The sequence below is a fragment of the Sceloporus undulatus genome, chromosome 3 (assembly GCF_019175285.1).
Source record: "Sceloporus undulatus isolate JIND9_A2432 ecotype Alabama chromosome 3, SceUnd_v1.1, whole genome shotgun sequence".
NCBI classification, from domain to species: domain Eukaryota; kingdom Metazoa; phylum Chordata; class Lepidosauria; order Squamata; family Phrynosomatidae; genus Sceloporus; species Sceloporus undulatus.
In genome coordinates, this window is record NC_056524.1 from 241477546 (window position 1) to 241501668 (window position 24123).

Genomic DNA, 24123 nt, shown 5'->3' on the forward strand with positions numbered 1-24123 from the left:
TTCTGATCTTCATTGTGTATGCCAGGCATCAGTTACCTCTGCTCTTTCTGCCCTGCATCTCATATGCTGAGAAATTGCCTCCCAGTCCCAGAACACCTGTAGATGTTACGTTCCCTTTCTTCCTTATTCTTTCACAATCCCTCCTTTTCATTAAGCCCTTGATCTGACCCATTAGTACCCTTGTTATTGCAGTATAAATAATCGAAATAGCATGTGTTATTCCATATCTCTTCTGTTTCCATTCTCTTGTTTTCCTCTTATATGTTTGACTGACGGTCCCTAGGATAGGAATCTTGTGCCATGGAATGTTTCTACTGATGAAAAAAAATAAGTACAGTAAATCCATCATCTTCCTTACTATCCTGTTTTTAATTCACAATTCCTAAATTTGTTAAAACTACTGGTTGCTATGGACGGTTGATTTTCGATTTAAATTTTCTTAATCATGAAATCAGGGTGCTTTTTTTTAACTAACGAGGATGGCTTATACACAAAAAAGAACCATATTTACAACATTGACAAAACAACATTACTACTAAAATGGGCCCAAAAACACCCCATTATCCTTCCATATATTACTTTTTAAAAGAGAATTACCACTCATAACATTAGACAAAAAAGAAAATCAGACTACCCTACTAAAATTAAGGGATTTCCTAGTAGAAGCTAGTTTTATGGATATATTTTATTTTTAAAACTGCTTGAGGCTGCTTTGTACACACCCTCTTGCGCCTACTTTTTCACTTTTCTTTCCACCACTACTCTTTGTTTTATAAGATTTTTTTACAGGTCTCTTTAATTACTGTGTTACCATTCATCACCTTGAAAATAAATTGTTTTGTGCACTTTTAGAAAAAACAAGGTCTACCTCTAATTGTTATCCCAACCGGAAGATTAGATTAATGCAATGAATGCACTTACGAGTGTTTTGTAATGTATAAAATTCTCCTTGATTACAGTGGGGCTGTCTAGCTGAGATTAAATTAGATTAAACCACACGTCTTGGAGGGTAAGTGCTCTAGAATAGGAACCACTGTGTTGCCTTTGGCATCCTCATCCATTGTATTTCTAAAAGTAGCCATTTGGTCTAGTTAATAAGACTCTTTTTGCTCATTAAAAAAATAACAGGTTGCACCCAATGATGAACTGTCGTAAACATCGCTTCGTGAAGGCCTGTGCCCGCTAAAAAGATCGGGCAAGCACAGGGCAATGCTGTGGCCAACCTGTTGGGAGAAGAGGCAAGCTGAAAGGGCAGAAGTAAGTTACCTGCCTCTTTTTGATTGAAGTAAGACGGTCCGCCATTGACCTAGAGACCTGCGGATATGTTCTTTACGTCCTATCCTACCTCTTACAACGGGTCAAACGGATATTTAACGGCTCTATATTGCATGTTGGTGGGGTCCTGAAATGGTGGTGAACAAAGATAAGACAGAAAGAACAACGAAGGAAAAAAGCATTTGTTTATGTTTCTTTCATTAATCACCTTTGAACTCATTGCTGGATTCACATTGAGAACATCCAATATAAATAACACTAAGGCTTACATTGCGAAAAAATTTGAAACTATTTTTCCATTGGCTTTTTGTAAGCACTGTTGATGTTTTCGCATATTCGAATTCAAGAGTTGCAACATGAAGCACACTGTAAAGGCGATTTTAAGCAGAGTCGCTATCTGCCACACCTAGATACAGCTTTGTGTTTATGTAAAAATAAATAATAATAATAATAACAAATATAAAATCAAAATAAAATAATACACAGTTTAAACAAGCTAGGGTTGCCTTTGAAAACCTTTCCTCCTCTGGAGGACTACCATACTTGGATGCAATCCAAAGTGTCATCCATGTAAGATTGGAAATTTACAGAGTAAAATAAAGCTCCTGCCCCTGATCATATAGTACATTGGGAAAGGAAGACTTACTTTCCTGAGCAGGAAACATAATACTGCCTTTGCGCTTGTGTGTATTTCACCCAAGTCTCAGCCAGGATGCTAAATTGATTATTATTTTTACTATATCCCACACAAGCACCCAGAGTCATCACAAATAAAATGAACGTAATCTTAGGATGCTTGTATGGGATTTGTTGAATAATGGTGTAGTCCACGAAAAATAGTATTTTCACTTCGTCTTAAATTCAAACGACTGCTTCTTCTCTTGTCCTTTGTAGCGATGGTGAGTAGCGTTGGGAATGAAAACGAATCCATTTCTTCAGCATCACTTGCTGGATCAGCCTTCCCTTTTTCCAGACTGCCCCTTAGGTTTTTAGATACCCAAGCCCCCTAGTGAGTATCAAGTATGTTGTTCCAAAACAAAACGTAGGATGAAATAGTTTCGACTTTGTCTGTATTACTGCGATTAGTTATGCTTCATTATATCATAGTTGTTCTACAAGGCTTATCTTTCCAAAATGTTCTGGTTTGGAACTTAAATCGAGAAGTTTTGCCTTTTAGGCAACTAAGGAACTCTTAATATAACTCTCATGTAAAGAAGCCAGAGAAAATTTTGTCACTAATTTAGCGAGTTCGGACATACATGGAAAATTAAGCACAATTTTATATTTTTATGTATGACATTAAAGGTACATAGACAGATATGCTCTCAATGAGTTTACATATAAAAATGACAAGGGGAAAGAGAATGTAAACTTTGTATCTAATCCATTCAGCAAAATGGGAAACAATAAAAGTTAACATGAACCAGATAGGAGACCCTTTCATAGCAAAGCTGCAGTATCTTTGTGTTGTTTGTTGTTGTGCTTCAGAGTTATGGTGACACTAATGCATCCTATCATTGGGTTTTCTTGGCAAGTGTCTTCAGAGGGGTTTGCCATTGCTGTCCTTTTAGGCGAGAGATTGTACTTGCCCAAGGTCACCCACAAAACAAGCCTGGCTTGAACCCCTGGCCCAGAAAATAGACTGTGGAAATAAATGAGGGCTATGTTGGGTCAGCTGAAGACGATATTATGGAATTCATAGAAACTCCATTATATAACAATGTCCCAAACTTTTTCAGGCGCTGCCCCCTTTCCCCTTGTGCTAAATCTAGTGCCCCTCAGTCTGTTTCTGACATTTAGTCTACTGTTCATAAAAGCAAATCAAACAACCATTCTCTGGTTATGCTGCTTATTTTGCATCCATTACTTTGGGACCAGCCCAACCCAGGGGACGTCCCTTCCTATAATTCAGATCAATATTTTGGAAACCCGTAGTTCCCCAAATGACAATCTCTTAAGAATGCCAATCCTGGTTCCTTCTGCTAGCAGAAGGAGGAACAGAATCATAGAATTACGAATAGTAGAGTTGAGAGAGACCACCAAGGGCCATCTAGTCCAAACCCCATTTGCCATGCAGGAACTCAATCAAAGCATCCTGCACAGATGGCCATCAGCCTCTGTTTGAAGACATCCGAGGAAGATAATTACACCACTCACGAGGAAGAGGTGTTCCACTGTCGGAACAGCCCTACTGTCAGGAAGTTCTCCTATGTTGAGGGTGAATCTCTTTTCCTGGAGCTTGCATCCCATTGCTTCGGTCCTAGTTTCTTGGACAGCAGAACAACAAGCTTGCGCCCTCCTCAGTATGCACACCCTTTCCAAATATTTAAACATGGCTCTAATATCACAACTTTAAAACCTTCTCTCTCCAGGCTAAAAATGCCCATCCCTAAGTCGTTCTCATTAGGGCAATGGTTTCCAGACCCTTCACCATTTTAGTCGCTCTCTTTGGACACACTCCAGTTTCTCATTCCTTTTGAATTGTGGTGCCCAGAACTGGACACAATATTCACCAGGTGGGGCTGACCAAAGCAAAATAGAGTGGAAACTATTCTTCCCTTGATCTAACCCAGCCTTCTATTGATGAGCCTAAAATCGAATTGCGCTTGTAGCTGGCGCATCCACATTGTGAATCATGGTCAACTTGTGGTCTACTTGGACTCCAGATCCCTTTCACATGTACTCTCATTCAGCCAGGTGTCCCCCATCCTATATCTGTGCATTTCATCCCCCCCCCCCAAGTGCAAGTAACTTACATCTCTCAGTGTTGAATTATTTTTTGTTAGTTTTGGCCCAGCTTTCTATCTATTAAGGTCTCATTTTGAATTTTGATCTGTCTCTGAGGATTGCTACTCCTCTAGTTTGGTGTCATCTGAAAATTTGATAAATGCCTCGTTCTGTCATCCAAGTATTTCAATATGGGATGAGGAACACCGGCAGTCACTGCAACACTTGTGGGACTGTTGTCTTCTTCCTACAGAAGTGGGAACTTCACCTGCCCCAATGCAAGTTGAGTCGACCCTCTTGAGAGAGAAAGTGAGCAGTTGGAGTCCAGCCGTAGCTACATTTCAGCATCCTAAGGGAAGCAGCGGACTTTCCGGACACAACAGAACTAACAATCTGGACGAATACCACGCAGAGGAAGATGCTGGAGCCGAGGAGGTCCCTTCCCCTTACCAAAGGAGCAGAAACAAGGGAGAAATTCACACAGCGAAGTAGCGCCAAGCAGATTGTTCGGGAGCTGCAGCTAGAGAACGATTCGAAGCTTCTTTCCCTTATCAGGGGATGAAGAAGAGCAGAAGGACAGACTTCAGGGCCAGAGCAGGCAAAGCTAAGAGTCCCACCCAAGGGAACAGCCACTGCTAAACTTCGGAGCGGCGTGTGGTCGTAGTGGGGGATCCTTGCTGAGGGTACAGCAGCAGTGATTGTCAGGCCTGACAAGGCTCCCGGAGGTGGTGTCTCCAGGTGCAAAGACCGTGAGTGAACAGAGAGGGATGACACAGACGGTCAAGCCTAATGCCAATACCCCTTTCCTTTTTTCCACGTGGAACTACTGCTATGAAGACACCGCATCCGCACATCACAGGGATTAGATGGCGCTTGGCAGGAAGTGAAAGGAATGCGTGTACAGGTTGCATCTCTCTCTCTTCCAGTACGGGCATGGTCCAGGAAGGAGAGGAAATCGCAGTGAACAACTGGCTCGCAGATGTGCCGCCGAGAAGGATTTGATTCTTCGATCATGGGCCGAGGTTCCATGAGAGGGACGTCTCAAACGACGGGTTGCATCTCCCGCCGTTGAAAACGTTTTTGCAACAGTCTCAAGAACTTGTCAGGAGGGCTTAAACCTAAGTTCGAGGTGAAGGGAGACCAATATAAGGAAGGCGAAAGAGATGGCAAAATAGTCAACTGACCATAAGGAAACCAAAGAAAAAAAGTGCAAGGACCCAACAGGGGGCCAAACAAAAACTTGCCAGCCGCAAGTAAAAGGAACCATGGTCTGCGGATGTCTCTACACTAATGCACAGAGCATGGAAAAATAAGCAAGATGAACTCCGAACTCCAGTACAACAAAGCAAATATGATTAATAGGCATCACTGAAACCTGGTGGGATGAGTTCATGATTGACAATGGAAATAGAGAGTATAACTTTTTAAGAGACAATAGGCAAACAGAAAAGAGGAGGAATAGCCACTATATGTCAGAGATATTTACACCAGTGAAGAGATCCAGGACTCAATCCTGGAAGCCAGGTGGAGAGCATCGGCAAAAATCAAGGGGAGGGACACCACAAGATGTGATGGTCGTAGCCGTCTACACAGACCCCCAAGTCAGATGGGAATTGGATGATATCTTTATAACAGATGACCACACAGTCAGAAAAAAAAAGACGAGATTAGTAGTGATGGGCGACTTCACACTACCTGAATTTTTCTGAAGTCAACTCAGCCAACCCACAGGTCTAGCACTTCCTCACTTGCTGGAAGACTCTTCATGTCCAAAAGGTGGACAAGAGCACACCAGGGGGTCACTATTTAGATTGATCCCTAACAACAAAGGAGACTTGTTTAATGGGGCAAATGGTGGGCTCATTAGTGGAAGTGACATGTTCCCTGGAGTTTGTTAACAATGGAAAGAGAAGCCAGCATAGTCAAACATGAATTCTAGACTTTAGGAGAGCGGATTCAGTAACTTAGAGAAGTCTTGAGGGTGATCCCGTGGTCAGAAAATCCTAAAAGGAAGGAAGTTCAGGCCGGATGGGAGTTTCTCAAAAGACAGATACTGAACGCACAATTCAAACAGTTCCAGTGGAAACGAAAAAACTGGACAGTGTCTCAAGAAACCAGATGGAGAATAAGGAACTTTCAACTAAGCTGACTTTTGAAACGAAAAATGTATAAGACAAGGAAAAAGAAGGGGAAAATCACAAAAAAGAAATTCATGAAATAGGCAGGCATGTGTAGGTAAAGTCAGAAAGCTAAAGCGCAGAATGAACTCAGGATTGCTAGAGAGGTTTAAGAACAATAAAAAGGGCTTTTTTGGATATGTCCGCAGCAAACGGAAGAGAAAGGAAACGTAGGCCACTGCGTGGAGAAGATGGCAAATGCTAACAGAAGACAGAGAAAAGAGGACAGAAATTACTCAAACACCTTTGCCTTCAGTCTTCTCAGAAAAGGCAAAGGATGCTCACACCTGAGGATAATGAGCAAGAGGGCAGAAAGGGGAAATCAGAACAGAATAGTAAGAGATAGTAAGAATACCTTGTTAATCTAAATGAATTTAAGTCCCCGGACCAGAGGAACTAATCCAAGGGTATTAAAAGCTGGCAATGTAATATCGAGCATTGCAACAATCTTGAAAAACTCCTTGGAAACCGAGGAGGATCCCAGCAGACTGGAGGAGGGCAAAAAGCGGATTCCCACCAATTATCGTCCAGTCAGTCTGACATCGTACCAGGAAAATTCTGGAGCAATCATTAAACAGAGAGTCTGTGAACATCTAAAACAATATACCCGTGGAGATGAAGGGAATGATGTGGATATATATATATTGATTCATACGGCCTTTGACAAGGTTTCCATGATATCTTGGCAAACCAAGCTTGTAAGTGGCTAACAAAGCAACTGTTAACTAGATCTACTCGTGACCGGCCGAACCCAACGGGTGCCTCAAACATGCTCTTTTTCCGCCTGCGAGAACATGACCAGTGGGTCCCACAGGGCTCTGTCCGGGCCCGGTGATTCAACTCTTTCCATGACTGGATGACAGCATTAAGAGCAACTTACAAACTTGCAAGATGACACAACTTAGGAGGAATACTAATCCTCCAGCGGACAGGATCAACATTCAAACTGACTTGAATAGTCTAGAAAGCTGGGCAAGGCTAAACAAAAAGAAATTCACCACAGAGAAATGCAAAGCGTATTGCCACTTAGGGCAGAAAAATAAATGCACAGATATAGGATGGGAGACACATGGCTGAATGAAAATACATGTGAAAGGGATCTAGGAGTCCAAGTAGATGATAAGTTGAACATGAGTCAACAGTGCGATGCAGCAGCTAAAAAGGCCAATGCAATTTTAGGCTGCATCAATAAAAGTATAGTGTCTAGATCAAGAGAAGTAATTGTGCCATTGTACTTTGCTTTGGTCAGGCCCCACTTGGAATATTGTGTCCAGTTCTGGGCACCACAATTCAAAAAGGACATTGAGAAACTGGAGCGTGTCCAGAGGAGGGCGACTAAAATGGTGAAAGGTCTGGAAACCTTGCCCTGTGAGGAACAACTCAGGGAGCTGGGGATGTTTAGTCTGGAGAAGAGAAGGTTAAGAGGTGATATGATAGCCCTGTTTAAATATTTGAAAGGAAATCATACTGAAGAGGGAGCAAGCTTGTTTTCTGCTGCTCCAGAGAACAGGACCCGGAACAATGGATGCAAGCTACAGGAAAAGAGATTCCACCTCAACATTAGGAAGAATTTCCTGACAGTAAGGGCTGTCCGACTGTGGAACACACTCCCTCGGAGTGTAGTGGAGTCTCCTTCCTTGGAGGTCTTTAAGCAGAGGCTGGATGGCCATCTGTTGGGGATGCTTTGATTTGGATTTCCTGCGTGGCAGGGGGTTGGACTGGATGGACCTAGTGGTCTCTTCCAACTCTATGATTCTATGATTCTATGATTCTATGATTCTATGATTCTATGATAAAGATGTTGAATAGCACTGGGCTCAGGACAGAGCCCCGCGGGACCCCACCGGTCACTTCTTTCCAGGATGAAAAGGTGCCATTGTTGAGCACCCTTTGGCTTCAGTCAGTCAACCAATTACAAATCCATGTAACAGTTATGTTGTCAAGCCCACATTTCACTAGCTTGTTTGCAAGAATGTCTTGGGAAACTTTGTCAAAGGCCTTACTAAAATCAAGATATACTATATCCACAGCATTCCTTTCATCTACCAAGCTGGTAATTTTATAAAAAAAAAGAGATTAGATTTGCCTGGCATGACTTCTTTCTCTGGAACCCATGTTGACTTTTTGTGATTATGGCATTGCCTTCTAGATGTTCACAGACTCTCTGTTTAATGATCTGCTCTAGAATGTTTCCTGGTATTGATGTCAGACTAACTGGATGACAATTGTTTGGATCCTCTTTCTTCCCCTTTTTGAAGATGGGGACAACGCTTGCCCTCCTCCAGTCTGCTGGGATTTCTCCTGTTCTCCAGGAGTTCTCAAATATTATTGCCAATGGCTCCAATATTATATTTGCCATTTCTTTTAATACCCTTAGATGTAGTTCATCTGGTCTTGGATTCATTTAGATTAAACAGGCATTCCTGTACTATCTCTTTACTTATTCTGTGCTGAATTTCCCCTGTTCTGCCCTCTGCTCCATTACCTTCAGGTTGACCACCCTTTTCCTTTTCTGAGACTGAAGCAAAAAAGGTGTTGAGTAATTCTGCCTTTTCTCTGTCTTCTGTTAGCATTTTGCCATCTTCTCCACGGAGTGGCCCTACCGTTTCCTTCTTCTTCCTTTTGCTGCGGACATACCCCCAAAAGCCCTTTTTATTGTTCTTAACCTCTCTAGCAAGCCTGAGTTCATTCTGTGCTTTAGCTTTTCTAACTTTACTGAATTTCCCTTTGGTGATTTCCCCAGCTGGTAGGAGGGACATAACTGATCCCAGGGATGATGGCAGCCAATTATGTTAGTAAGTTGTACAAGACCCAAATACATGTCTATTATAAATAAAGTTTCCTTTTTAAATGTTGTATTTGAAATCTTAAAGGCTTTACAAATCAAAACAAAACACCTTGCAGCTGAATGCATAGCTTCATAAATCTTTTGTACTGTAACTGAAGCTGAAAGAAATCTCAACAAGGTTATACTTACTGAAAATATCAGGCATTCCCCTAGGGGTCAAGGACAACTAAGCCACTTAGCTGTTTTATATGCTGAGTGTGAACTTTGATGAGAAGCTGAACTTGAAGAGACAATTCATGATTTTTAAAATGCTAGAAAAACAAAGATTTTTCTCTTTCTACAAAAGCTTTGCAGCTACATTGGCCAAGTAGCAGTAGAAGAAAAAATAGCTAATGAAATCAAAATATCAGCAGATATTTTAAAGGACCAGCCAAAGAGTTAGAAAATAGTCAGCAAGCTTTGTAGAACTCCTTTAAAAATGTGTGTGTTGTGGTGGGGGATGATGATGATGATGAAGAGGAGGAACAGGAAAAGGATATTATGAACGAATGGCCTGAATAAAGCAGGTAAGCATGTCTTGTGTCGGAAACAGCGGCTTATGTGATTTTGATATTAATGAAGTTTTATTATTTTGATTTTAATTAATATGATTTTGATTTTAATATAATTTTAATCAACTTTAACCTGCTTGTGTTTAGAGAGCATTAATGAAAAGTTAATTCTTTCTCTCTCGGTAGCTGACCCAAACAGTGAATATGAGAAGATGGAGTTTGTAAACCTGGTGCTGCTTTTCTGTGAGTTTATACGCCATGATGTTTTCTCCCATGATGCTTACATGTGCACTTTAATATCACGTGGAGACTTGTCAGTCACTACAGCTTCTAGGTCACGCTCACCAACTGAGGAAAATATGGATGAACAGTATGCTAGGGAGCAAGATATGAAATTGGAGGTAAGAAAATTGTTATGGTGTTTCTTTCCTTCATCTGGATCAAAAATGGAAAACTGATGTCTTGCTTTCTAATCCTAAAATTTTATTCAGAATTTGATCATTGAGTAATCTTGGTTTTGCTCTTCAAATTCTCAGTGGAAAAAAGTATTATAAGATAACTGTTTGCACACATTATACTGGTAGCATGGCAGTTTCAGCATGGCCATCTTTTTTGCCAGTAATATCATATGAGCACATATTATACTTGCCAGTTTCTAAATGGAGGAAGCTGGTATGGGAAGAAGCAGCAGTATAGGTTCCTTTCATGTGTTCCATGGCTTTTTGTGTTACCATGATAATATGGGCTGGAGTTGCTCAACAGCAGCTGACATGACAATTTGCATAAAAAGGTGAGCTATATGTACCATACATTTTGTTTTTTCTAATTGTCAAAATATTTGTTCTTATTCCCAAATCAAATGGATAAATGAAGTAACAGCATTGTGTATATGTGTGAAGAAATAATCTGTCATACTAAGAGTGAAAACATATATGGTTCGTCATGATCCATGGCTGCTGTAGCAAAGATGAAGAGATTGAAAATGCTGCGTAGCTGTGAAACTTGATGCATGGCACTTATGTGGCTTTGTTGTTATTAAAGATGGAAGAAGCAATCACATTTGCATGTTTTATATACCTGTTGGTAGAATTTACAGGATGTATTCTTAAGGGTAAGACACATTTGGGTTGTGGGATCCCCCTTCCCAGAAATATTTTTGAAAACAAAAGTAAGGAGGAGGATGCTCTACAGTGAATAGTTCTCTGTAAAACTAATTGCACGGTCCATTTGCTCCTTAGTTTGGACAGGAACCCTCCTGATGTATTTTTTTTTAAAAAATAGACATAACTTCCTGTCATTCCCAACTTTGTTTCTTTATACTCTGGAAGGGTGCAACTAGTGGTGGAGACTTGGGGGAGGGTTTAGACCAACTACAAGCAACGGTCTCCCACCTCGCCGGGCAGACCATTTTGCCGCTAGACGTGGCTGAACTACAAGCCCCAGAGTGCTCTGGGGCTTGCCCGGCTCCCTATTGGTGTGCAGGGGCGGAAGGGGCGGCCCTTCCGCTCCACGATGCTCTGGGAGACGGTTTCGTTGGTGCGGGGCTTCCGGTCCTCCAAGGCTGCCCATTGGTGGGCTGGGCCTTGGAGACGGGGCCCTGCACAGCACGCAGGGAGGGAGGGGCCTAGGCCTATATAAGGCCGTGTTGCTGGCCCTTTCCCTCAGTTGGTTGCTTGGCTTCGAGCAGAGCGGAGCCAAGCTGTGGAAGGGAGCAAGTCTTGGTGCTTCTCCCGCCCACCCACTGCTGTTGTTAGGTGGTTTTTAGTCACAACTTGGCGGCAGCATAGGCCAGCATCTGCACGTTGTGGTACCAGGGCTATAGAGCTCTGGTTTGGGAGTCAATAGGTACCCGGGGGTGAATAGGGCAGGCATTTGGCCATTGCGGGGGCCAGAACGCAGGAGCGCCTCCCGGTGACTAGGGGCTTTGTGAATTGGTGAACGCAAGACAAGGTTTGCGGTCAAGTTGTGTTCCTTAGCCCCAAGGTCATCCCAAGCACCGGGTGGGTGCCTGGTTTGGATAATCAGACTACATCGGGTGGTTTGATTGCACAGATCCTGACCTTATGCTTTGTGCCAACCCTACCAATTGTTTGCAAATCAAGTTGTGGCCTTACTTCCAACATGTTGTACTGTGGTTATTTGACAGCAACATCTGAGGCAATGCCTGTTTTAAAATAAGTACCCAAATTAAATCTTTTAATATTTAATATTTAGTGGCTATTAGGGTCTTTCCCAAGGCTTGACCCATCTTTAGGTGTAATCCAGTAGTGGCCACCCATCAATAGAACAGATAGTACTGGTGAATAGATTTGGAACTTTCTTTCTCTATGTTTTAAGTATGACTTTTTTCCTTTGCTTGTTATATATGTTGATAATAAAGTTGTGTTCTGTCTTGCATATTGTAACCAATAGTTTGTATTTTGCTCTTTTAAATTGGGCAGTTTTAACTTAACAGATTGTGACCATCAGGGTTTACATCATACTCTGACTGGTTTTTCTTCTTCTCTTTGGCAATCATTAGGAGCATAGTATTATGGAACATATGTACATTGACGCAGGAACTGCTAATATTTTTGATGACGTAGACAAGAATGACTTTAAGACAGACTTTGGTTCGGAATTTCCAGTAGGTTTAATTTCTGATCTCTTTTTTTAAAGGTTTCATCCCTCATTTTGCTAACACTTGGGACACTCTCTGACCAGTATTTCCAGAATTTCTTTCAGTATTATCAAATATTTCACTTTTTTTTCTTCATAGTCAACTTTTCCTCTTTGTAATAGACTCATGTTGTTAGGTTCACAGAAACTACCTCATCTGTTTCCACTGGTAACTTTGATGCTGCTTCCACTCTGATCAAAACTCCACTGTCATGAACACTTCATTAACACTCAAGCATGATCTCATATCCTTTATACTTTCTGAGCTGTTGTGTTGAATAATGTTATTGCTCAAAATGCTAAATTAACTTTTGTTTGTCTTTCTAACAACCTAGGCGTTTGTTCAGGAGGTATGGCTCAGCACTTAGGAAAAATGTGATTTTATAAATAATAAATAAATAAAGTTTTTATTTCTATCCCGCACCTTCCTACGATCAGGGCGGCTTACAACAGGGTTAAAATGACAATACATACAATACATAAAGATTAAAATACAGATATATCAAACCATCCAAAAAAATAACAGGCAAAAAAGCCCCATAGCCCAACCTCTTGGCCACGGAAGAGGAGGGAGGCCCACAGGATTTTAATCGGGGAATGCCTGTTGGAACAGGAAGGTTTTCAGGTCCTTCCTGAATTGGGCCAGGGTGGTGGTCGAGCGGAGCTCAGTGGGCAGCGTGTTCCAAAGGACTGGGGCAGCAGTGGAAAATGTCCTCCGTGTGGTGGAGGATAATCTAGCCCCAGGTACCTTCAGTAAATGCTGCCCAGATGTTCTGAGGGTGCGAGGCGGAATGTACGGGGAGAGGCGGTCCTTCAGGAATCCTGGGCCCAAGCCATTTAGGGCTTTATAGGTAATTACCAACGCCTTATATTGGGCCCGGAAGCGAATGGGCAGCCAATGGAGATCTCTCAGCACAGGAGTTATATGGCTGGCCCTGGAGACGCCAGTGACCAGCCTGGCTGCCATGTTCTGCACCATTTGAAGCTTCTGGGTTTGGTATAAGGGTTGCCCCATGTAGAGTACATTGCAGAAATCCAGTCTCGAGGTTACCAGAGCATGTACAACAGTTTCTAGGTCCCTCTGGGCCAGGTATGGACGCAGCTGGCGAATAAGCCGAAGCTGATGACAAGTGCTCTTGACCGTCGCATTCACCTGAGCAGTCAGGTGAAGCGACGAATCAAGAAGCACTCCCAGGCTGCGTACGGAGTCCTTCACAGGGAGCGTGACCCCATTCAGGACAGGTGGAACCACCGCCATTCCTGGACCAGGGGAACCTATCACAAGTACCTCCATTTTCTCTGGATTCAGCTTGAGTCGGTTTTCCCTCATCCAGCCCATTACTGACTCTAGACAGGCCTCGAGAGGAGAGACGCCATCCTTGGTCACTGCATCAGTCGGAGACATAGAGAAAATGATTTGGGTGTCATCAGCGTACTGATAACCCCGCGCCCCATGTCTCCGGATGATCTCTCCCAGCGGTTTTATGTAAATGTTAAAGAGCATGGGAGACAGAATGGCTCCTTGAGGGACCCCGGTTTTAAGGGGCCTCTCGTCGGAGCACACGTCTCCCAGCTGCACCATCTGGGACCTTCCAGAGAGGTAGGACCGGAACCACTGGAGCGCAGTGCCCCTGATTCCCACCTCTGCCAGGCGCCCCAGAAGGATACCATGGTCTATGGTATCGAAAGCCGCTGAGATGTCCAAAAGCACCAACAGGGACACGCTTCCCCTGTCGATGCCCAGGGACTACAGTTGGACTACAGTTCCTAGAATTCCTCTAGCAAGGGTTCTGGGAGTTGTCCAAAAGAGTAAATTTTTCAAACTCTTGTATGTATGTATGTATGTATGTATGGGATAGCTACAGCACTGTGTTACCGCATTCACAATTAGAGGATCAATTGTGAGCATTGTATAGGCTCTTGAAATGGGTACTGTAAGTAGTGACTCTGTTGTGATTAGAAGGATTTTCTTCTCCACCCCTTCCTTCAATATCATCTTTACACATCTGAAATCTGTTGAAGAATCCGACCACTTGTTTCAATCTAACAGACCATTCAGATATTTGCCTCATCATGGGCTTGGCTGTTCTGAATACTTGGACCAATGTCAGGCCCATGTAATGACTGTAGATGTCATTGCTTGATTTAGAAAGGTACAATGAAGGAACTGAATCTGTGAATCTAACCAGATGGTTGGAGAATAGCTAGAAACTCTATTTATAATTGATTGAGTTGAACTCACAGGTCTATGCCTGAAGGAATAGAAAGAATGGGTTCTTAATTCATGCTTCTTCAATGCTAATAGTCCCCTATTGCCTCTTCCTCCAGTCTGTAGCCAAGGAGTTGACCCAGGGACTAGGGAAAAGTTTTGGATCATGGGCTGCCAGACTATATTGATCTTCTTTTGAAAAGTTAGCAGTGCAAAGAAGGTCTGATTCCAAAACAAATTTATTTAAAAACAAGATTGGTTGAAAGTGATTGTTTGCAACTAAAGGATTGTGCTGTTATGCTATGCTTTCCCATAAAACAAATACCTTATAACCAAAATGACTTTTATGATAAAAGAGAAAGAGAAATACAGAATTGGTCATGCCATAACTCAATAGATATTTCTGTTGACTATATTGAACATTTCTTTTATATGGCTTAGATTTTTTCGCCAATGCCTGGGGAGCCTTGTGAGAACTTGAGTTCCATGTCTGTACTTGACAGAAGAATTTCAATTAACAGTGAAAAATCTGTGAAGAGAGAGAAAGTGAAGGAGTTGATCTTTCCATCAAACTACAACCTCCTTCGCCATTTGCAATATGCAACACATTTTCCTATACCTCTGGTAAGTAATCACTGAACATCTTTAAAGAGATGATGTATGTTTGTACATGTGTGTACCACACCTGTCTATGTTTTCTAGGAAGCAAAATACACAGAATTAAAACATCAAAAGGGGTGTTCCCTGCTTGCTAGGATAATTTATTTAATAAATACTAATTTACTGCACTGAGGCTGAAGTTTTTGCATGATATGAAATGAGATTGATCATAACTAACTTTTCCTTGTTTGGGATCTCTCTTTGTTTCTCTATCTTTAAATTGGTTTAGGTGTAGGGATGACAGACAGATCAATGGATGGATAGGGAGTGTGTGTGTGTGTGTGTGTGTGTGCACACAAGCACATACAGACATACACACATAGATTATGCTTAAATATATGTTCTTTGAACTTATACTATTTGCATGTTAATCATATCTGTAATTATTCTTGGGTCCTTTTTTGTACTAACTAAACTTCCCATACAGAACATTCCCAATATAGGATATCTGCCCCTTTTAAGTCTTTTAAATGGCATGTGTTCATGAACACATTAGGAATCCTGCTGTTTATAATCTCTATTGCAAGAGAAAATTAATAATTCTATAGTATAAAAAGCTAATAACAGTGTTTTGATCTTATGTGCATGAACTCTACTGAGCAGAGAAAAACTTGGCAATCTTAGAACTTTCAGGATAGATTTCTTTTTCTTCTTTTTGAAACTGTTAGAAACCAGAGAAAACAGAAATCAAAGAAATATTTTGAGGAGGCTATGATCAGGGTCCACTTATGATGAATGTTATTACTCTACTTAATAATGAATGTTTTATAATCAAGATGTGTAGTTAACTTTAAGAGGCTTCCGTTTTATTTACTTAGTGTTACTGATAGTGTTTTTGCTTGTCTTACCCATTTTAGTACAGTCTTAATTCATTTTAGTTGTATGTAACAAAAATAACACATATAACAGATTTTTTTTATTTAAGAAGAGTAGAAGAGAAACCATGCATGTAGGGACAAGCTGGAATGGAGATATAATAGGAAACTAAAGGGATTAAACATTCCTTTACTTCCAACCACTTTCAGCTTCTTGTTTCTATAATAGTAATACAGTCGGCCCTCTTTATCCATGGATTTTTATCCATGGATTCAAGCATCCACAACTTGAAAATATTTTTTAAAAAGTATAAATTCCAAATAGCAAACCTCGATTTTCCATTTTATGTAAGAGACACCATTTTCCTTTTCCATTGTATTTAATAGGACTTGAGCACTCATGGATTTTGTTATCCAAAGGGATCCTGGAACCAAACCCCAGTGGATAACAAGAGTCCAATGTAGTAGTAGTAGTACTAGTAATAATAATAATAACAAACAAATCTGGCATAGTTTTGTTACCCATGAGTTCATATAATGTAAGATCCAAAGTGTGGAACTCTGTGGGCAAGGCTCTGGTTTTGATTAATTTACCTGAAGTATCTGTTCTTGAGATTGCTTGGCAAGTCATTCTTATGTAAAGCCACTGTAGACATTATGAAATGCACCCACAAACTCTATGCTTGCACCTTCCATCTTCCCACACCTGTGCCCTATTTGATTGTTGGCTTTTGGAAATCCATAACTTCCCATGTGTCTTCTCTAGCAAACAGGGCCTTTCGAAAAGCAAGTTAAAAGTGAAGCAGAAAACATAACCATGGAATAGAGGAAGAAAAGAAGTGAGGGAGGGAGAAAAAGAAACCCTTTAAGGCTGACTGATTTTTAGTTTTGAATAAGCTTTTGTGGAAATAAATCCACTTCTTAGAATGCCGTAGAGAGTGGGGCTCAGCTCTGTGGCTGAAAACTGTATAGAAATGGAAATATTCCCAGTTAGAACCTTAGTTGCTCCTAGGAGGTACTGAAGAGGACATTGTTCAGTGGTGATGCTTAACTCTGATGACTGTTTCCTTTTGAGAACAAGATGAAAATGTTATTTTCACAGGCCTATTGTGTTCAATGTGCTCTTCATGCTCTTTATTTTTGTGTTGCTACCTGGAGCTTTAATTCTTGTATTCTAGAGGTAATATTGAATTGATAGTGATTTTAATCACTGTATTATTCTGGGAGTTTCACTGGGTGGGGCATTAAAACTACTACTACTGCTACTACTATTCATGTAACACCAAGGCTCAAATTGGTATTGGATTTGAATTGGCCCAGTGTATATGCTTGTATTGGTCAGCTTTATGCTGTACTTGTGCACATTTAATAAAAGAATCCCTCAGTCTCCTCTTAAAAGATTAAAAAATGTTCAAACATATGACATCATAACTGAATGTGATTGAGTTGGGAAAGAGTAAGGGGGGACAGCATGGTAAAATCATAGAATCATAGAGTAGGAACAGACTACAAGGGCCATCCAGTCCAACCCCCTGCCATGCAGGAAATCTAAATCAAAGCATCACCGACAGATGGCCATCCAGCCTCTGTTTAAAGACCGCTAAGGAAGGAGACTCCACTACACTCTGAGGGAGTGTGTTCCACTGTCTGTTAAACACAGCCAGGAGCAAAAGACAGTCAGTGCCTGTAAGACTTGCATAACCAAATTCTAAACAGCCATAGAAACTAGCAATTATTCTCTTGCCTTGTGGGTATATCACTATGTTTTCAGGGTACAAAATACAGTCGGTCCTTCATATCTATGGGTGTTCTGCTCTGGAGCCCCCACAGATAACAAAAAACATGGCACTTTAAGTCTCATTATTTCCAGTGGTGGTTTGCCATGTCTACTACAGTATTGAGGTGGATGGGGCAGGGCCATCTGCAGATGCTTACGTTAGCAGATGGCAAGCCCGTCAGCAGATGGAAGTGGCCAACTGTATAGCAATTTTCTTTGAAAATCAAAGGTTCCTGCAACCTCATCTTAAAGGAAGGATGTGGAAAATATTTAGGAGACAAATATATATTTTAATGTACAGTACATTGATCTTCTGGAAAAATCTGGAGTCACTTAGTTGAAATGTCATCATTCTCTGTTTGTTCTCCATCCATTTCCCAATTATTTGGGAGAATTCGTTTATCTTTACTTGATACAAAAGTCTTGGTTACTTTCAGTCTAAATGTCTTTGAAAGATAAAAATACAGAATAGGATCGAAACAGAGATTTGATACACCAAACAGCAGTGTGGATTCCTTAGCTTTGAAGAGGGATTGTCTGAGAGAGCAGTCCGTGGCTATAGCTTTGCTTTGGCTCAGAGTATATGGAATCCGAACAATATGGTAAGGAACAAAGCATATTATGTAACCTGCAGTGACTAAGAGTATGTTCACTAGAGCTTTTTTCACATTGTGATAATTTCTGTTGTATTTGTTTTGATAGAGTAATCTGATTGTGAGGCAGTTAGAAATCAACACCATGGCTGAAAAATTTAGAAATATTGCAGAACATATAAAATTGGTAAATACATGCCAGTCTCTTCCCACTTTTGTTTTGAAATCAATGCAGCCCACAGTCGGTGCTTCTTTGATTTCTTTGATTGGAATTGCCATATTGGGCACCATGATAAAGAGAACCATTGTCCAGACTACTGCTGATATCATCTTGGCAAAACCAGGTTCCTGGATACGATAGATCTTGCACCTGTGTATTAACTGAAGGCAACGGTCCATGCTTACAAAGCCCAAGAATATGATTGATAAGTACATGTTGATATAGATGAGGCAAGCTGTTACTTGGCAGTGGAATATTTTCAGTCTCCATGGGGCAACTCCTAAGTCAACAACAATTTTCACTGGCAAGGCAAGGGTCAGCAGAAAATCTGCTGTGAGGAGGTTAATTAAGTAAACACTCATGCATTTGCGGTTCTCTTCTGTCTTTGTGAAGGTCCACAAGGCAAAGCAGCTTCCGATGAACCCAATAAGAAAGATCAAGTAATAAAAATAAGTAAATGGCTCCATTTCAGAATACACATTGCAGTCAGAGAAATTGGTTAAGGACATCTTAATTATCATACAGGAGAGGGAAACTGTGAGCTGGTGTATGACCAAAATCTGTGGACACTGGAGAAAGAGAGAATAAATATAAATATAATTACTTTTTCTGAAGAATGTTAGGATAAATGATCATCACATTTTTATCCTGCCCTAATGTTCCAGCTTTGTCATGGATACCTAAGAGGTTCAGGAGCACCTGCATGACTCAAGTGTTTATACTCTTATTTATATTAAATAGCCTTATGTTGTGATTTATGAATGAACAAATACACCTGCTTTTGTATAAAAGGCAAAGTGCATAGCATGCAACGGTAAATTATTTGGAGAATTAGATCCTTGGCAATCTGGCTTTGGCTTTTACATATGTTAAGAATATCTACATATATTACAAATATAGTACGTTGTTTAAAAACAGGCATACCTCAGTTAGCAGCAAAGGTCCTCTTTACAAAGCCTTTTTACATCTGTCCATACCTTCCAACTCCCTTGATATAGGACCACCTTTCAAATTATAGGTTGCTTTTACCTTCCAATCTCAGAAAGTCCCCTGTCACTAACACTTGCCCTGCTTTTATCCTATTAACACTATATTTAAGTGTATAAGGGCCAGGGTCCCAAACCAATTCAGTGTTTTAGGTAGCATGATTGTTTTTCTTTATTGTAATCACTTCAGTCCGAGTCATGCACTGTTAAAGAAACAGTTGCTTTTATTGAGAAACATAGAAATAAAGTATCTTATGTATGTTAACTTCAAACGTAGCGTGTTTTCATTAACATCCAACATTGTAGCAAGTACTAGTAGCAGGTACATTTCTATACTGCTTATCAGTGCACTTATGCACTCTCTAAGCGGTTTACAGTGTGTAAGCTAATTGGGCAGGTTTTTAGATACTCTTTATCCTACTCTCTTCCTCTCAACACACATCTCTGTGTCAGCTCTCTCTCAACTCTTTTCATCCCCTGCTTATCTGTTACGTGATATTACATTTGCTTTATTTTAGAATATTTATAATTGAGATGTAATGTAGACATTTTTTGCACATAATGGCCTGTTGCAGACTGCCAAAATAAAGCTGCTTCGGGTCTCTTTGGAGGTATGCTGTTTAAATGATGCTTGGGTCCTAAGAATCCGGAAGCTGCACCAAAGCTGCACTCCTATGCTTAGGAACAGAGTGTAGCTTTGGCGCGACCTCCAGACTCTAAGGACCCATGCATCATTTAAATAGCATACCTCCAGAGAGACCCGAAGCAGCTTTATTTTGGCAGTCTGTAACAGGCCCATGTTTTTATAAATGTGCATATTATAATCTAATCTTATGTAGAACTGTTTTGTAGCTGTACTGGAAGTAAACATTGTTGTATTATGCTCACTGAAGAGGAAATAGTTATTTTTAACATTTCTAAGAAATGAGAACAAGGTAATGGTTCCCAGCTGAATAACCCTAAAATATGAGCTTCCGTTAAGCATATAATACAGATTTCAGCTGCCCCCACCCAGTCAGTATTGTGGTATTCTTAGGGAGCAGAGAGAAATCCAGTGTAACTGTCATTGGATTGTTAGGTTTATAAGCAAAGCTAAGTTGCCAAAAAGGGGTACGTACATCTCACAACCCTAAATAATTAGGTGTCATAAGACACCTAATTATTTGCCGGAGTTTTGTTTAAGTGATTTCAAGTGCAGAGAGTATTTAATACACATGAATATTGTACCACGCTAAAGAGACAGACACTGAAAACTGAGATTAAACAAGCAACAAGTTTGTTAAAGTAACCTGGTTCATAGAACTAGTTTATAAAAACAGTGCTGGGCCACAGGTTGAATAACCTGCATTACCTTTTAAGTGAACTGTACCTTCACTTTCAGAAGCAGCAGTCCTTTATGATGTGCTTCAGATCTCAGATCACCTGCCCCCTTCTATTCTTATAGTTTTCTTGTCAAAGTCATGACTCTCTCCCAAATAGCAAAGAGGTAGCCATCCACATAGACAGCTAACTCTCTCTTAATTATCCTAGGCCTCAGCCAGGAGAAGGAATGTTCAAGAAGTGTGAGAACATGCCACCTAAAAATTCCTTCTCCAGCCTTCCTCTAGTGAATATGACAAAGCTCAATATCCATTGCACCAGGTATACAAACCTCTTCAGAGAAACATTATGAAATAGGCTGAAAACCTTGCATTATGAGAGGCCCACCCACCATCCATGTTACTTCTCTCTGTTCTTCCCTGTAAAAGTGGCCCCACAGAGATATGGGTGGGTGTGTTTGGTGAGTCATTTTAGCAGCATTCAACTGGTGATAAATCATAAGAGCCTGAGTGGTAAACAATTTATAGGTCACCAGAAAGGAACACATTTGCTCATTACTAATGAATGGGAGTTCCAAGGCCAAAACCCACATGATGTGGTAATCTGTAATGCTCCTTCAGACTTGTCAAATTAAAAATTTGAACACAGAAGCGCTCAGGATTTAATCTAAGCAGTGGTTCATGAAAGGTATCACACTTCCCTAATCAAAACCACACTTCCCAAGCTTCTTTCAAGTATAGGGGGAATAAAATGTCTAGATGTGAAAAATGTAATAATGTTTTTTCTGGGTGAGACCAAAGGCCCTTGTAGTTCAGCATTCTAGTCAATATGTGGTCAACCAGTTGCCTATGGAAAGTCGATCAGCAGGACAGGAATACAGTTGTACCCTCCATATTGTGTTTCCAGAATCTGATATAAATAGGCACACTGCATCTGATCTTAGGGATGGTATACTGTATAGCCATCATGACTAGTAGCCATTTAGGACCCTAACTTTCACGAGTTTCTCTATCCACTTTTAAAACTGTTTAAATTGGAGAGTTTTTTTGTCCCAGCTTTGTCATATATACATCAGTTTACACTTTCTTACACTGAATCTCATATTCCACTTTAATATCCACATCCACAATTAGGAGATATACTCTGGGCCACCTCAAAATTCATTTTTGTTCTCATAAACCTAAATAATTAGGTGTCATAAGAAAATCTGGCCCTTTTCTTACTCTCCCCAAATTCTACATTATCTGCTTCAGAAGTGTATGCAATTTAGATTGTGGTTGCTGCAATAGGGGCAAAGAATAATGTCCTTGGCCCAGTGATATTTGTGTTGAAAAAGTAAAAACAAGAACAAAAAAATGCTCATAAACACTAGTTTCAGGAATGCTATAATGGATTATTTGGATGGATCTCTCATGTGAAAAATAATTTTGCTGTCAAACTTGTATACATTTTTTCCTAGGGAAAAGTAGTTTAAATTTGCACCAGATTTGAGGATTAGGGCCCAACCACTAACTGCTAACTAAGAAACACTTTCACAGACTTTTGTGGAGGCAAATCTATTTCTATAGGGGCATCTTCTGACAAAACATTAATCAGTTATCTCTACTTTATTGGCAGTACTTATGTGTACTTACAATAGTAAGTTCCAGAAGTAAAATTTCTGCCAGTGTGCAAATTATAGTCCAAAACCCACCGTTTTCCCAAGCTCTTGTTAAAACGTGCCACAATGCCCTCAACTGAATGCCCATAAGGCTCTGACTGATAATCTACCATGTCGCCATGTTAACATCACTGTGCCCAAGAGTGAGTTGTGATGTTGTAGTCAGGATGATACATGCAGAAAGCCAATAGCATTGATAAAGACTCATATGTGATTTATCTGCATGACTTGCACACCACATGGAACTTGCACACCTTGGCATATCTCTCATCCATTTCTACTAGTAGCTTGCCATGCTTTCAACATGGAGTGCCTGTATAATCCTTGCCCTTATTATAAATTCTGACAAGCTACATGCCTTATATTTTGTATTTGCTTAAATGATCACAGCAGATTTATGCAGCATCCACAGTCCAGTTTGACACCACTTTATCTGCCGTATCCTCAGTGCTATAGAATTCTGGGATTTGAAGTTTATTGTGGCAACAGAACTGTCTGATAGAGAAGTCTAAATGTCTCACAAAACTATAGTTCTCAGAACTCAATGTCAAACTGGATTATTTCTGCAGTGTGGATACAGCCCTAGTTAGAATTTTAAAAGTTACATACCTGTTTTATTAGCTGTTTAAGTCTTGGAAGCATCAAAAAATACAGCTACAGTCTTTAGTGTTGTCAGTTGACCTGCCCTTTGCTAAGTGACATGCTGACTTTTCTTCCTTTGTGCAACTGTTTTTCTGGCTTCCTTGCTCTTTATTTAGCTGATGTCTTGTAAAAGAGGCTTTCTTGTGGCTTTCAGATTTGCCGGCTGACGTATATGAAACTTAAAACCAACTGAAGGTGTACGCCTGTGTAACATGTGTTTGCTTATTAAACTGGTAAAAATTGCTCAAAGAGAATGAATTGTGGAACAGCAATTTATTTTTCCCTTTTTGACTAACTGAATTGTTGGCAATTTGGCATTATTCACTGTGTTTTTGCAATAAAATTGTATGTGTTTGAGGAAATGTAATTTTAGAAGAAGGAAGGAAACTTTATTGAGAATTTAATATTAGAATCTGAAATTATTAGGAGGGGAAATGAACAAGAAACCAGTCTGTAATGAGGCAACATACTCTGTGTACATGGAAGAGAAAATGAATAGAATCATAGTCTTGGAAAGGGCCCCACAGGCTGTCAAATCCAATTCTCTGCTCAATGCAGGAAATACAAGTAGAACATCCCCATCAGGTATCTATCCAGATTTCTTAAAAAAACAAACAAACCCAAAACATCCAGAGAAAAAGATCCCACCACCTCTCTAGGTAATTGTTTTTATTGCTGAACCACTCTTACCATCAAGAAATTCCTTCTAATGTTCCGTTGAAATCATTTAAATTTATCAGACCTGGTTTTACCTTCTGGGATAGCAGAGAACAAACCTGCACTCTTCAGAGATTTAAAGAGTACAATCATGCACCCCCCCCCACCCCTCCAGTCTTCTTTTTAACAGGCTGAACTTGCCCAGCTCCCTCAACCTTTCTGCATATGTTTTGTTCTCCATACCACCTATCATCCTTGTTGCTCTTCTTTCAATCTGCTCCAACTATCTATATTCTTCTTAAACTGTGATGACCAGGACTGAATGCATTATTTCTGATTAGGCCAGACTAATTAATAATAATAATAATAATAATAATAATAATAATAATAATAATAATAATAATAATA

The 24123-nt window shown here is 40.4% G+C and overlaps 2 protein-coding genes across 2 annotated transcripts in view; one reads left to right on the forward strand and one right to left on the reverse strand.

Annotated features, from left to right (window-relative positions):
* MED12L (mediator complex subunit 12L) overlaps positions 1-24123 on the forward strand; it is a 282618-nt gene that overhangs the window by 76191 nt on the left and 182304 nt on the right. Inside the window, exons 12-13 of the mRNA XM_042458529.1 lie at positions 9705-9919; positions 14827-15009. Of these exons, the coding sequence (XP_042314463.1) occupies positions 9705-9919; positions 14827-15009 (398 nt within the window). The remainder of the gene's footprint in view (positions 1-9704; positions 9920-14826; positions 15010-24123) is intronic.
* On the reverse strand, positions 17922-23159 carry GPR171 (G protein-coupled receptor 171). The gene is made up of 2 exons (XM_042460105.1): positions 23026-23159; positions 17922-19019 (listed from the first exon to the last, which is right to left on the reverse strand). Exons 1-2 carry the CDS (start codon positions 23056-23058, stop codon positions 17967-17969), a joined length of 1086 nt encoding a protein of 361 aa, XP_042316039.1. The 5' UTR covers positions 23059-23159; the 3' UTR covers positions 17922-17966.

Coding starts and splice junctions, on each gene's coding strand:
- GPR171 (XM_042460105.1), bottom strand. CDS start 23,058: ATGCTTCCAAGACTTAAACAGCTAATAAAACAG. Junction 19,020..23,025: donor TTAAACAGCTAATAAAACAG/GTATGTAACTTT, acceptor CTCTTTCTCCAG/TGTCCACAGATTTTGGTCAT.